This window comes from Pinus tabuliformis, chromosome 6 (genome assembly GCF_031772625.1).
Source record: "Pinus tabuliformis cultivar Carrire ecotype Pingquan chromosome 6, CPIR1, whole genome shotgun sequence".
Taxonomy (NCBI): Eukaryota; Viridiplantae; Streptophyta; class Pinopsida; order Pinales; family Pinaceae; genus Pinus; species Pinus tabuliformis.
In genome coordinates, this window is record NC_142292.1 from 580,424,241 (window position 1) to 580,438,394 (window position 14,154).

At 34.2% G+C, this 14,154-nt stretch overlaps 1 protein-coding gene across 1 annotated transcript; it reads left to right on the top strand.

Annotated features, from left to right (window-relative positions):
- The first annotated feature begins 7,531 nt into the window (after window positions 1–7,531).
- LOC149259860 (uncharacterized) lies at window positions 7,532–8,470 on the top strand. Its single transcript, XM_089377826.1, has 2 exons — window positions 7,532–7,907; window positions 8,017–8,470. The coding sequence occupies exons 1-2, from the start codon at window positions 7,618–7,620 to the stop codon at window positions 8,126–8,128; spliced, it is 402 nt and encodes a 133-aa protein (XP_089233952.1). The 5' UTR covers window positions 7,532–7,617; the 3' UTR covers window positions 8,129–8,470.
- Window positions 8,471–14,154: the final 5,684 nt, after the last annotated feature.

Genomic DNA, 14,154 nt, shown 5'->3' on the forward strand with positions numbered 1-14,154 from the left:
AGACAATGATCAACATTGATTATGTAATGCAAATATCATTGAAGTTTTCTGGAAATTAAATTACGTACCTGGACATGGATGCTTTGCTTTCATATTTTCTTCTTTTATGTCTTCCCCAGTATTTCTTTGTGTTATTGCTTCCTCTCCTCTCTGATGAACCACTCACTAGCACATAACATATTGATTTGAATGACTAAAGGATGACAAGAATGAGATCACAATAGGTTTTTCACTCTGGGGTAGTTTTTGTGGTTTCAAGCAAGAATCCAAGATATAACATGTACATGGGTATAACCTAATCACTTGTCTTCATATAGAAGCTTTTAAATCATAATTTATGGTGACCGTATGGTAAAAGCATATCTTGATTTGACCAACTATTTGACAATGTTGGCATCTACTTTCAATATTTTGACCAACTCTACATGTGACCAACTCTTTGACAATGTTGGCATTTATTTTCAAGATCTTTGACATCTTCAAGAAATCATGCGCTCACAAGCTGAACTATTTTGGATTAATTCCGAATATACTAGTTGTTTCCTTTGCCATATCTCAAGCCATATTGATTTCATTGAATGATAACCCTTCCCAAGGTTTAAAGAACATCATGGGAAGCTCTTAATGTTGCTATTTTTCTTCTTCATATTCACTTTTTTGTTGTTGTTGTTGACATTCCTTGCTACTTCTTGTGACTTATATTCAATAAATTCATCTCATGATTCCATATACGCCAGGTCTTATATATCATATTGAGAATCAACAGCTATATTATGTCCTGTGAATCACAATTTTCATCAATATTTTTCATGATTTCATCTATATCACATGTTGAACCAAACTTTTGGATAATACCCTCTGTATCATTTATTACATCAATCTTCTCTAATAGTTCCTTTGTGTCACAAGTTTCATCAATATTTTGGATCAATTTATCTATATGGCAAATTGAATTAGATTTTTGTATGAGATTTTATGTGTCACAAATTACATCAACCTTAGCTATAGATGTTACATCAATCATGTCGTCAAATTTCTCTTACTTTTCGCTTAATATTATTTGAAGTGCATCAATGAATTGATCATTCATATCTATTTCACTTTCAAGATCATGTTTTGACTATAGTATATCAACCATGTGATCAATGATATTTTGTTTATATTGCATGTACCACTCAAGTGCTTTAATTTGATTTTTCAATTCATGATTATACTCTTGTAAATCACTGATTTCCTACTAGGTGTTTCATAAACACTTTCCTCCTTTACCCACATTTTTTATTTTTCACTTGACATGCTCACTTATACTCATTTTCTTGCACTTGGTTCTTTTGGCTCAAGCTCGCTTGATTGTTGTGTCACCTTAGGGTGACAAGTACTACGGATCATACACCCTAAAGTGTGATGATGATATTTTTGCTTTTGAACCCCTTATTGAATTTCAAGTAGGTCAAAATTGATTTTTTATTTGAAAAACACTTTATTGGCTTGAAAGGATTGACAAATTTACCCTTTTCAGTAATCAAATTCAATGCCCATACTTCATTTTTTACAAGGTAATAATGAATTTAATGCTTCAAAACATTGGTGTCTTTGATGTTTTTCCATTGGTCCATGAAGCATTTTGTCCTCTTCTTACATGTGCATAATAGATTTAATTTTAACACTTTATTACTCTGTGTGAATTATGAGGAATTGCAATTAAATATCAAACTAGAAAAGATAAAGTGTAAAATATCCAAATATTATATAATTCTACATAAGCACAACTATCTTTAGATCCCCTTATTCCATTTCGAAATTGTCTAGGACATGTAGGCCAAATAAACATATGATTTTATTATGATGCTCTTCATGTAACCACAAGGATGTAAATAGAAGGTATACAAAGATATTCTTAAGATATTCATATTTTAGGTTTCAATCCTTCAACATTTGTTGACACCTTCAACTGAATTCGACAAGTTTATCAACCTTATTTGACACTTCCATCTTACTTTAACCAATATTTTGAGACCTACAACTTAATTTGATCAAGCTTTTGGGGAAAAAAATCATTTTTAACTATTGGAAACAATACCCAATGACTAATTAATCAAATTGCCAAACTTTGTTCACATCGATTAAGAAAAATCCCAAATATTACCAAAATATATTGGAAACACTATCCATTGAATAATTGCAAAGCACCACTAATTGAGTGAATTAAATTAGTTATTTTCCTCACTACACTTGGAGATCGATATAAAAAAGGTGAATCTTTCAATACTCTTTTCATGCAGAGAAAAAATAAAATAGGTATACCTTCACATCCTAGCTATGCAAATGAGTTGTCTAGCATTTTGATCAATTGCTTCTCAACTTCTCCTTCTAAATATGTGAGTAGATTTATGAGTCATCTTAAATGTTTTGTTGGTTTCCCAACATGTTGTTTTATTTCATAAATGGCTTGATTGATATTTTTTAGTTGGAAAGCTTGTATGTTGTGTAAAATCACAAACCCTGTATAGAATGACAATGGATTTTGCTATTGTTGCCTTGAGACAGGTCACATACAAGAATTCCTATGTCACATATTTTAGGGTTGCACGTAGGCTATGATCATTTTTTATGTGCTCACATGCTTGATTATAGGAGGCTTCTTATTGCACTCAAGTTTGACATAGGAAAAAATATATATATTTTTGCAAATTTGGTGAAGTTCGAATTACATTCAAAGCCAAAGCCAAGTATATCATTGTTGCAAATCCTAAAGTAAGGTTTGATTACATTGATATATTGTGTGCATAGTTTTACATTCTAATGCAAATTAAATTGCATTAAGAAGTGAGATAACATTCATCGTGTAGTGTGGATTGGTGACAAGTAATTTAGTCACGTTTGCTCATGAATACGTGACATAACTTCTTATATATTCTCCTTGGTAGAATATGGGTAATTACTTCGTTATATTTAGTGCACAATAGAAATAAGAGTGATATTCTCAATCTACGATGCCTCTAAAATATGACCACCGACTACGATCATATCTTTAATATTTTCTTGGTTCAAAATAGAAATCCCTTGCTAATTCCCATCCATGATACCCTTTTTTATGATAAAAGCTCTTTTGAGGGCATACAGGGGATAAGAAGCTAATCTATTACGATCACATACAATGTCATTTTCACCATGAGGTATACAAGCACAAGGGGAGCTAGCCTCTAACATGGATCTCATGATGTACTCCTTGGATTCATTCAACAACACTAAAAACTATAGATATCATTAGATAGATCAAAGATTCTAGCAATAAAAGAGGTTGAACCCTCTTTTCTACAACGAATTGATTTACCTTTAGTAATGAGCTTCTTTCTACCGCAACAATAGAGGCAACATACCTATAGTTGCACTAATCATGACTCAACCATTAATAACCCTCATTCAGAGATTCATGTGTTTTCACTTTAATAGTTTATATAAGCACAACTTTCTAAACCATCTCTTCTCACCCTACTCTGATCATACATGAAACCAAACTCAAATTGAAGCTTTTCTCTCTTTTCATTAAACAAACTTAAATACCAATGCTTCATGCCTAGAGAAATAATAAAAACACTTTAGGTAACAGAAACAACAACAAATTTGTAGTAAGGTTAAGAGACCTTCAAAAAAAGTGATCAAGGTTAGAGACACCCAATCCTATTACTATCAGACAATATTGAATTTAGAGCAAGAGTGCTTAAGAAAGTAGTTTCCACTAGATCTACACTAATCGAACCAACAATATCCAAAATGGCGATTTTTACATATATTATAAAGAAATAGCTAATAAACAACCAAGGAATTAAGATATCTATGACCATATTAGTAGCATGGTTTCTTTATCATGTATATCTTGGCACCATCCATCACCTCAATTTAGACTTCTTCTCTCATGAAGAACTACCGTGGAGCAACTTCTATTCATTATCAACTTATATTTTGCCTCTCATAATTTCATCAAGCCATGGTTCTGATACCGTGTTAATAATTGAGCAAGTGAGACAAGACAAGCAAATGATGGAAAAGGCCTTAAGCCATTCTGTTAAGCCATTTTGTTGATCTATGATATGAATTTATAGTACATGAATTAGATAATTCTAGATCTTATATCTCATTGAGAACTTATAAACGGATCATGACAATACCTCATCAAAGATAAGGCTTACAACTCATATCTATGTGGTCTTGAACTTTGTGATTATCTAAGGACTCTGAGTCTAACAATTTACATAATTATCAATAAAATATAAATATAATTATGATTGAAAATTTATTATAATTTTATATTAAAGAAATCTTGTTTTAATATAAAAATAAATTTGGGGTGGCAAGAGGGGGGTGATCCTATGGGATCTTGTTGAGCTTAAAGAAATTAAGTGCACTTGGGGATTGAGAAAAGAAAATGATAACATGAACGAATTGTATGGTATTCTCCTAGTTCTATCCTTAGTCAAGGACCTTGAGATAACCAAGATCACTATCCTTGGAGACTCCCTCATATCTATTAGTCTTTTACAAAACAATGCACCCTCCAATCCAATAAGTTAAATCTACTTTTACAAAGGATCAAAAGAATCTTGGAAGACTTTCATAACAAGAGTTTTTATCACATCCTAAGGAGCCATAATAAAATGGCAGAATAGCAAGTTAATCATCCCTGCAGTTTGGAAAGAGACCAAATTGAAGTCAATGGGAAAAGGAGTTGGAAAATCATCCCATGAATTGGAAAATGTCCATCAAATATCTATCTAAGACTTCTAGTTTTAAACTCCTCGGAGCTAGCAGGTGAAAATATAGTTTATCGATAAAATCTATATGCTTCATTTCAATTCAGGAGCATTCAATGTTTCTTGATGCGAGCCCCATAAAGATAAAAGGACAATTATGGGAGGGAGCGTTGGGCTAGCACGATAGTCATGCGCCCTCATGTACACATTTGTTGATCTCTCTACTCGAATGGTCTTGGTATTTAATTTCCAAGTGTCAGTGGCATACCCTCTTCGCCTTGGTATCCACAATCGATTCAGAGAACGAGATTGATTTCATGTGTAGGAATAACAAATCCCATAAAGCATTCATGGAGGGAGGAATCAGGTTTAACAAGCACAATATTTATCTGCCAAGATTGGGATGCCATCCGTAGCATAAGGAAGCTAAGATTCTTTCTCATCCCTTCCTAGAGTCTTCGATGTTGGAAGGAAAAATAAGGACTGAGGTTAGACACGTATAAGACGGAGTTGTCTACCAAGGCGGAGGAATTGCCCGGACGACTAAAAGTGGTCGGAACCCGGGCAAAAAAATTCAAAAAATCTTGTAGAGGAAGTGTTTGAATCATGTTTTTGATGTTGGAAATGGATTCAGCACTATCAAAAACGTCTAGGACACTTAAAATTTTGAAGTTTAACAACTATAACTTGGATTTCCAAAAATCATTACCGGATTTTCTCTAAATATAATTGGAATTTCCATAACTTTCCGGGAAACTCCTCCACCTCATTAGACTACGACCGTATAGGGCTGATAGTTTTAGTCTTGTTGCCTCACTATGTTCTGCAATGTGGTGTAGTGGCCTCCAACATAAATTGAATTAGTATCCACTGCAGGAAGTTTGAAAGAGGAAAGAATGGTCCATACGCCCTGCAACTCAAACGAACGAGAAGGGACACCACATAGGGCTCAAAGATTTCCTCTACACAATTTGGCTCAGTCTTCTATTTTGGACTGCAATCTTTTTAGAAGGAGTTATCCTTTTGCCTTATAGTTGAAAATCTAGGGTGAGCTTCAAAATTGTGCAACAAAGAATCAAGCTCAAAAATAGGGAAATGACTAGTAGTTTGCACTTAATGGATCCTCATATGCATGATGGAAATGGGGAAAATCCTCCAAAATATCCCTAATATCCTCACTCACCTGTGGTAAACATTGTAGACTGCCACCTTCTCTTGCAAATTGTTCAACATCTCTCCCTCCAAGTCACAGAACAAGCAAAAAAGTTTATTACTATGCAACAATAGTTGGATTGCCAGAATGATGAAATTGATGCTCTTCGAAGCTAGGTGGAGAACACGCTGATACCTAGCTTAGCAATGGGACCGCATTCAGCAGAAGAAAATGAAGAAGTTGAATTAGACGATGCAGTACCAATAAAATTCCACAACAAATGAACAAATATTGTAAAACGGTATTCTTATGTGGACAATACTATAGGACCTATAACTTTAATCAATTCAATAGAAATAATGTACAATCTTTGGTTTTGGTGATATGGAGGTTGAACCTCCGAGAAATCCTTATGTTGACATAGAATATGGTGTTAGAAACTTTGTAATTCTCCTAGTTTTTGTTGCAATCCAAACACAAATTTTATAAAATATTTACTCATTATTGTTTATATATATGCGTATTAGTTATAGATGACATTATTAGTCTCTGCCAAAGCACATTTCTTATTACAACCTTTGCACAATACAATGCCATATGGATAAATGTATCACATATTTTATGCCATAATTTATATATATGGTTGCAACATTCATGCATGAATTTTAGATATTACTTACCATGAATTACTTGCCACAATAATTTATGCAATCATTTGCATAAAAAAATGCATAGATAGGAACAAGATGTAAATAAATATACTTATTAGGAGTCACTGCCAAAATGTGTACAGTTACTTGTGGTTGTTACCCACTAAAATTTATGCAAGTCCTTGTGCCTAATCAAACAATTAATTGATCCATTAATCTATTAATTCATGTGAAAGAAAGACTATAGAATTAGATTTGTATATTGACCACTATTAATTTAGCATTTGCCAATATATGTTATAATTTTTTATACAATTTTCCTCGAGCATAATTTCTAACCTGAATGGCAAGATTAAATTGTATGCCAAAACACTTATTTAGAATAGAATTAATTTAAATATAACAATATGTTTTAATTTAACATTTGCCAATATATATTATAATTTTTTATACAATTTTCTCTAAATATAATTTCTAACTTGAATGACAAAATTAAATTATATGATAGAACAATATATTAGGTTTATTAAGATATCAATAATTTTCTATCATTAACAATAATTCTTTCTTAATTATTAATTAAAATTGATTTTTAATTAAAAAAATAGCTAATTTTATATTTAAAAATACTTTTCCTTTATAATAATTCATCATTTTAAAAAGAGTTAAAATTATTATTTTAAATAACAGTTAAAGGTGTTGAAAGGTTCATCATCCGACTTTTCTTCGGTAAAAACAAAAACAAAAAAAATCCAAAGCGAGAAGAATCCGAAAGGAAAAGACCCCCGTAATATCCAGATGTAAATAGAATTCTCTCGAGTATACAAGATTTTATCTTCTAACAGTCAGCACCTTGCTTTCTCTCACTGTACATCACAAGGGTCAGCCGAATGCGGATTATACACCGTTAATAATCTTCACAGTCACACCATGAATGGTAGATGAAGTAGAATAGTAGCTCAGTGCTAATATATTTCCACCCTGGAAGCCTTCCACACACACGAACCCTCTTCTTCAACCGTAGAGAGACAGCATTGAGAGCAATCAGTTGGAGACAAGCAAAATGAGGCCAGGAGAACCAGGACCGCCAGGCCTTCCTCCCCCGGGTCCAGGATTTGGAGCTCCTCCTCCTCCCGGCTTTGGTCGTCCTCCGCCCGCTCCTGGTTACGGTCGTCCTCCTCCTGCACCTGGTTATCCTCCTCCTCCTCCTCCCGCCTTTGGTCCTCCTCTGGCAGCGCCGTTAATGGGGCCTCCTCCTCCTCCTGCCTATGGTCCTCCTCTGGCAGCGCCGTTACTGGGGCCTCCTCCTCCACGTCCCTGGGGTTTCTGGCTACTGGACAGCATTACAGAGTGGTAAGTTCTCAATTTTATTCCATTCTCCTGCTTTTCATGGGGGGCGAAAAAGCAAAAGATGAGCTAACAAAATTGGTTTGGTTGTTTTCTAATTGTGCGTGATAAACAGCTTATCGTTTATATTGTGCTGCTGGATATGGGACGCCTGCTGTGTTGGAGGATTCTTTGGACTGCCGCCGCCTCCGCCGCCAGGGCCACCAGGACCACCTCCTCCCTTTTAATTTCACTTCAGAAGAGAAGGATATAAACTGATCATAAAATATATATACAAACAAAAATTAACATACAAATTATGTTGTCGAGTCCTGTGGGTTACAAATTGCAGAGTCTCAGAATATTCAGGAATCCGATAGACATGGTGTGATTGACTGTGGCATATATTCGGGATTCACTTGAATATTCCGGGAACTTGCAATCGACTTAATCATGGCTTGCTGGCCTGGGAGAACAAATTTTGTGTAATTGATGTTATTGCCCAACTTTATCAAGAGAGAACAAGTTTGTGTAATTGACTACTTTTCTACATATATAATTTTAGTTATGATAATACATTGTTTTGTTTTTATAGTTCTCTTAATTACAATGTATGTTAGGTTTTCTTTACACTCTATGGATTGATTGTTCTCTCTTCTTCTTTCCCTTTTACATCGTAATATTTTTGGGTTGCAACAATCAGTCAACGCACATCCATAGGGTTGTCAAATCAAAGAGATCAACTTTGCATATTGGCTTTCGGAGTTTCTTTGCACATAAAAATTTGCGAAAGTGTAAAGCCACAAGCGATTTTAAACAAACTTGTAAATGTGATACGAGGTTTAAAAACCATTCCACCGGTTAAAATGGTTTATGTGAATTTTTCCATTGAGGCTTTTAGTGTTCGATTTGAGATCTAAAATTTCAATCGAGTATCCTAAACCAAAAATCAACTATTTATGTTAAAAATATTTTGATTTCATTCCTATTATTTTTGTTTTAAAGTTTTAAGTCAAGATTTAAAATTTAATTAAGGGCTTGAAAGTCAACAATCTTTTCTTATTTTTTCAAATTTTCATAAATTTCCAAATTTTCATAAATTTCCATATAATTATAATTTTAAGAGGTTTTTGGCGGCCCAGTGGACGGCGGCTGCGTTACGTTGTTTTGTTAACGGGAGTCGTCCCCTAGGTAAGTAAGTATTTATTTATTTATTTTATATTTATATATATATATATATTAAAAAAAACAGTTATAAAATATATATATATATTTTATTTTTTTTTATATTATATTCTTTTTTTCATTTTTTATATAATTTTTTTTTCTTATATTTTTTTTCGAATCTTTTAAATGGCCAAAGGCCTCACAGTTGTATGGAGAATCTCCAGAAACTGGTAGTGAAACGCTTTTAACGGCAACGACGATGACAAATTTGATGGTCAAGGACCTGGATCGGAGAGCGTGGCTCTGTGCAGCGATGAAGCAGCGAGAGGATCGACTGCACTAATACCAAATAAAGTGAACAAAGTTTCTTGTATAGATTAATTACTCCAAAAGACTTGGAATATAAGATATCCATGAGGATACAAATATTATATTAAATATATGAATAAGAATGAGAATGAATATGATGATGATTTACAATGAGAACGAGAGTTTTGCTTTTATATCACACAAGTGTCTCTTCACGAAGAGTCATGTCTCATTTAGACATGCCTCTTCAACTTAATTACTAGTTATTATTAACTAATCACTATTACAATTATCCTCGTTACTTATATTTATATTATTTATATATTTTATTCGTAACACAAGCAAGCAAAAGAAAAGCAAGGGAGCACAAGGAAAGGTTGGAAGAATAGCTACAGAAGGAGGACATTTCAGGTAACAAGTTGCATGTGTGATTTCACTGTTGAGATTTGGATGCTTGGTACATGCATTTGGTTATTTGGTTGCTTTGCTATCATTGACATGTAATTTTTTCCTGGATTGGCAGTGGTTTTCAACCTTGCCTTGCCATTTCCTCGATAGCCATGGTGTTGTGGGTTCCTTGTTTCAGTGTAATCTTTGGATGGTCCATACACTTTGGATCTTGGTGAGGTGGTCTCGAGAAATTCCCAAGGGTCAAGGGTGGATATGGTCTTTCTCTTGGAACTCTTGATGGAAGGGTGGAGATAGGAGAATTCCTATGGGTATGGTAAAGAAAGTTGGAGGCATCCAAGCTTGTTTGGTGACAGTGTTTTTTTGACTGGATTAGGTGAAATCGCTATGGTTGAGGGTTGAGGTGGTTCAACCTCTGGAAGCCCTGGTTGGTTTTGTTTTGATTTATCCCATGAGATCCCACATTCATGCTTGAAAATGGCATGAAGATGACTGGCTAAAAGAGAGATTTGGTTCAACGCAATCTATGATCGAGTGGTACACGGAAGTCCCTGACTTGGTTGACATTTTCATATGTTAATATGAGTTATTTTCTTATCATGATCAATGAGCATATGTGTTGATTATTGTGGTGATTTTATGATTAGTTTGTCATGTATTTATTATAGTTATAAGCCAAGTTAAATGATGTGATCTTGTTATGGATCGTATTCATGATTTGATAATTTATTTAATGGTTATGTGAATGCATGGAATAACAAGTGTTTTTGAATCTTGTTTGAGGGGGAATTGGGCCTTCCTGATCATTCTCCGATGAAATAAGTGAGAATGTGATCAGATATGCATTCATGACCTATACCTACTATGTTTACCATATGTTTGTCGAAATGTTCTCATGTCTATGGAAATTTATGAGCAAGACCTAGCCTTAGTACGTACCTTACAAACTTGTGTTTGTTTTAGACTTGATTCTAGAAAAATTGGGAAATTTTAGGCAGTTCCTTATAGGCTAGCCCTGAAAAAGTGGCACTGATTTTTCGGTCGCATCCTCTGAACTGAGATATTTCGACCGTAGTTGCACAAAGGAAGGCTTGTGCATGTGGTTGGAGCCTTCCAACTACATGCACAACTTGGCATGCATGCGGTTAGGGTGTAATGTCTGGGAAAAATAAATTTCTATCCCATGCAAAGTTCATCAACATATGTTGTCTGGTATTTAGGTGATGCGATGCTCTTGGGAGGTGTCAACATGTTTTTGATTAGTAGACCCCACTTCTATAACTGAAAATTGGATGTTGGGTCATGCCATAGTAACTTCCAACTCATGTTTACCTGGAGAGCTTGTAAAAGTGGGTAAATGTGGGATGGATTGGTTACGCTAATAGTGCGTATAGAGAAAATCCAACCAAGGGTAAAACTCATGAATCATATGTAAAAATATCGTGGCATGTGAAAATATAAGAAGTTGGGAATTGAATGCATAACAAATTACATAATGTAAATTGATGGTTACATTTATAAGAGATATATAATTTTAAAATATATGAAGATTGAAAGGTGAATAGAACTAGATGGTGTTTCCATCAGCTACAAAATAAATATTGGGATTAATAATAATGTATTATTATATAGGTACTTAAGCGAGTAGCACAGAGTTACTTGTGAGTTATAAAGATCAAATTGTACATATAAAGAAGTCCTAAACTAACTTAACTCCCAAGGTACTCTTTAACTGAGTGGAAAAACCCCTGGGCATAAGAACAGAAGATGACCATCTTGGTCAAGCCTAACCACTAGGAACTACACTATATGCTTATCACATAAATAGAGAAGGTTTAAACAAGAGTCAAGGAGATCTTATTGTTGGGTGTGTGTTATATTCTTTCCATGACTAACCCCACACGCGAAGCCAGGGGATTAGAGGGGTGGCATCTAGCCCCCCTGTCGAGGGGTTTGAAGAGGGATGGTAGCCCATTTGCACGGGGTCTCGGGCAGTGCCCTGAGAAACTTTTTTGGACCCTATATTAGGTGGGCGGATGTACCTATGGTTTTGTGCATGGTTTTGGCACGTGGTTTTAGGCATTATGGTTTTCTACCCCTGGTATTTTGTAGATCGGTTCAAGGGAACTACAATTATGTTCTAATCTAAGGTTAATAGATTGGGGTTTATGGATGCTTCGACATGTATATACATGTATTGTAACATTGAAAGGAATATAATGAAAATCAATCTGGTAATCCGGTTTTGGGATCCAGGGAAAATCTCTATGTATTTGTCCTGTGTTTCTTTCCATTGTATAGTTTCTATTTTTAAAGAATTCGTCTGTAGGTAATTTCTATACATAGTTAAAACCTACACCTACTTAATCAAGATGAGAAAAGGAGAGCATATGTCGAGAAGCCTAAGGTTTTGCGTTTGTGGCACACCTGTTGAAACCCATCTATAACACTTATTAATAAAATTGGAAAAATTTATAAAGAAAAATAAACACCTTGTTGTTAATGGCACAAATAGGAGCTAAGGAATGGTTAAGGTGAGATACCTGCATAGTCCTCCAAGAAGAGAGAGCCCAATATCACCTGCAAAAGAAGAAGGGCCATCATAAGTTGATATAGAACTTCCCATTAAATCAAGGGAAAGAAAGAAATGTTAATATTAAGAAAACCACCTATGTGCAAACCCTATGTATGGTATGTAAATCCTTTACCTTCAATTGGGAGATCCAATTTATGGGGAAGCTTACAAGCATGCACTAAAGGACAAAAACAAATTGAAGTTTCCCTCTAGAAACAAAAGTGAAGGAAAATCATGACCCCCCTTATGCCCTATCTACACTAACTCTTACACTGCCTCTAACACGGAAGAAAGGAAAATAAAAATATGTTTACTTCACTTGGTTCGTAAGGTACTCCTCAGAAAAACGATGTCTATTTTTTTATCCCTCTTTGTTTTCAAAGGTATTTGCTTCTAGGTGTGGATGTAATAAATAGAGATAAGAAATTGTGAAGGCAAAAGTTTCAAACTTTTCCAACAATCTCAAGCCATGTGATTGATGTTTTCATTATGAGAAAGATAGACTGACATTAGAAAAAAGAGTAGGAAAGGGTTAGTAGGCTAAATAAAATGATCAACATTGATTATGTAATGCAAATATCTTTGAATTTTTCTGGAAATTAAATTATGTACCTGGACATAGATGCTTTGCTTTCATATTGTCTTCTTTTATGTCTTCCCCAGTCTTACTATGTGTTATTCTTCCTCTCCTCTCCGACGAACCACTCACTAGCACATAACATATTGATTTGAATGACTAAAGGATGACAAGAACGAGATCACAATAGATTTTTCACTCTGGGGTAGTTTTTGTGGTTTCAAGCAAGAATCCAAGATATAACATGTACATGGGTATAACCTAATCACTTGTCTTCATATAGTAGCTTTTAAATCATAATTTATGGTGACTGTCTGGTAAAAGCATATCCTGATTTGACCAACTATTTGACAATGTTGGCATCTAATATTTTGACCAACTCTACATGTGACCAACTCTTTGACAATGTTGGCATTCATTTTCAAGATCTTGGACATCTTCAAGAAATCATGCGCTCACAAGCTGAACTATTTTGGATTAATTCCGAATATACTAGTTGTTTCCTTTGCCATGTCTCAAGCCATATTGATTTCATTGAATGATAACCCTGCCCAGGGTTTAAAAAACATCATGGGAAGCTCTTAATGTTGTTATTTTTCTTCTTCATATTCACTTTGTTGTTGTTGTTGTTGACATTCCTTGCAACTTCTTGTGACTTATCTTCAATAAATTCATCTCATGATTCCATATACGCTAGGTCTTATATATCATATTGAGAATCAACAGATATATTATGTCTTGTGTGTCACAAGTTTCATCAACATTTTGCATGATTTCATCTATATCACATGTTGAACCAAACTTTTGGATAAGACCCTCTGTATCATTTATTACATCAATCTTCTCTAATAGTTCCTTGTGTCACAAGTTTCATCAATATTTTGGATCAATTTATCTATATGGAAAATTGAATTAGATTTTTGTATGAGATTTTATGTGTCACAAATTACATCAACCTTAGCTATAGATGTTACATCAAGCATGTCGTCAAATTTCTCTTACTTTTCTCTTAATATTATTTGAAGTGCATCAATGAATTGATCATTCATATCTATTTCACTTTCAAGATCATGTTTCGACTATAGTATATCAACCATGTGATCAATGATGTTTTGTTTACATTGCATGTACCACTCAAGTGCTTTAATTTGATTTTTCAATTCATGATTATACTCTTGTAAATCCATGATTTCCTACTAGGTGTTTCATAAACACTTTCCTCCTTTACCCACATTTTT

Bases quoted from the DNA above. Each gene is read 5' to 3' on its own strand.
- LOC149259860 (XM_089377826.1), top strand. From the start codon at position 7,618: ATGAGGCCAGGAGAACCAGGACCGCCAGGCCTTCCTCCCCCGGGTCCA. The intron at 7,908-8,016 runs GTAAGTTCTCAA...CGTGATAAACAG, and splicing joins CTGGACAGCATTACAGAGTG to CTTATCGTTTATATTGTGCT.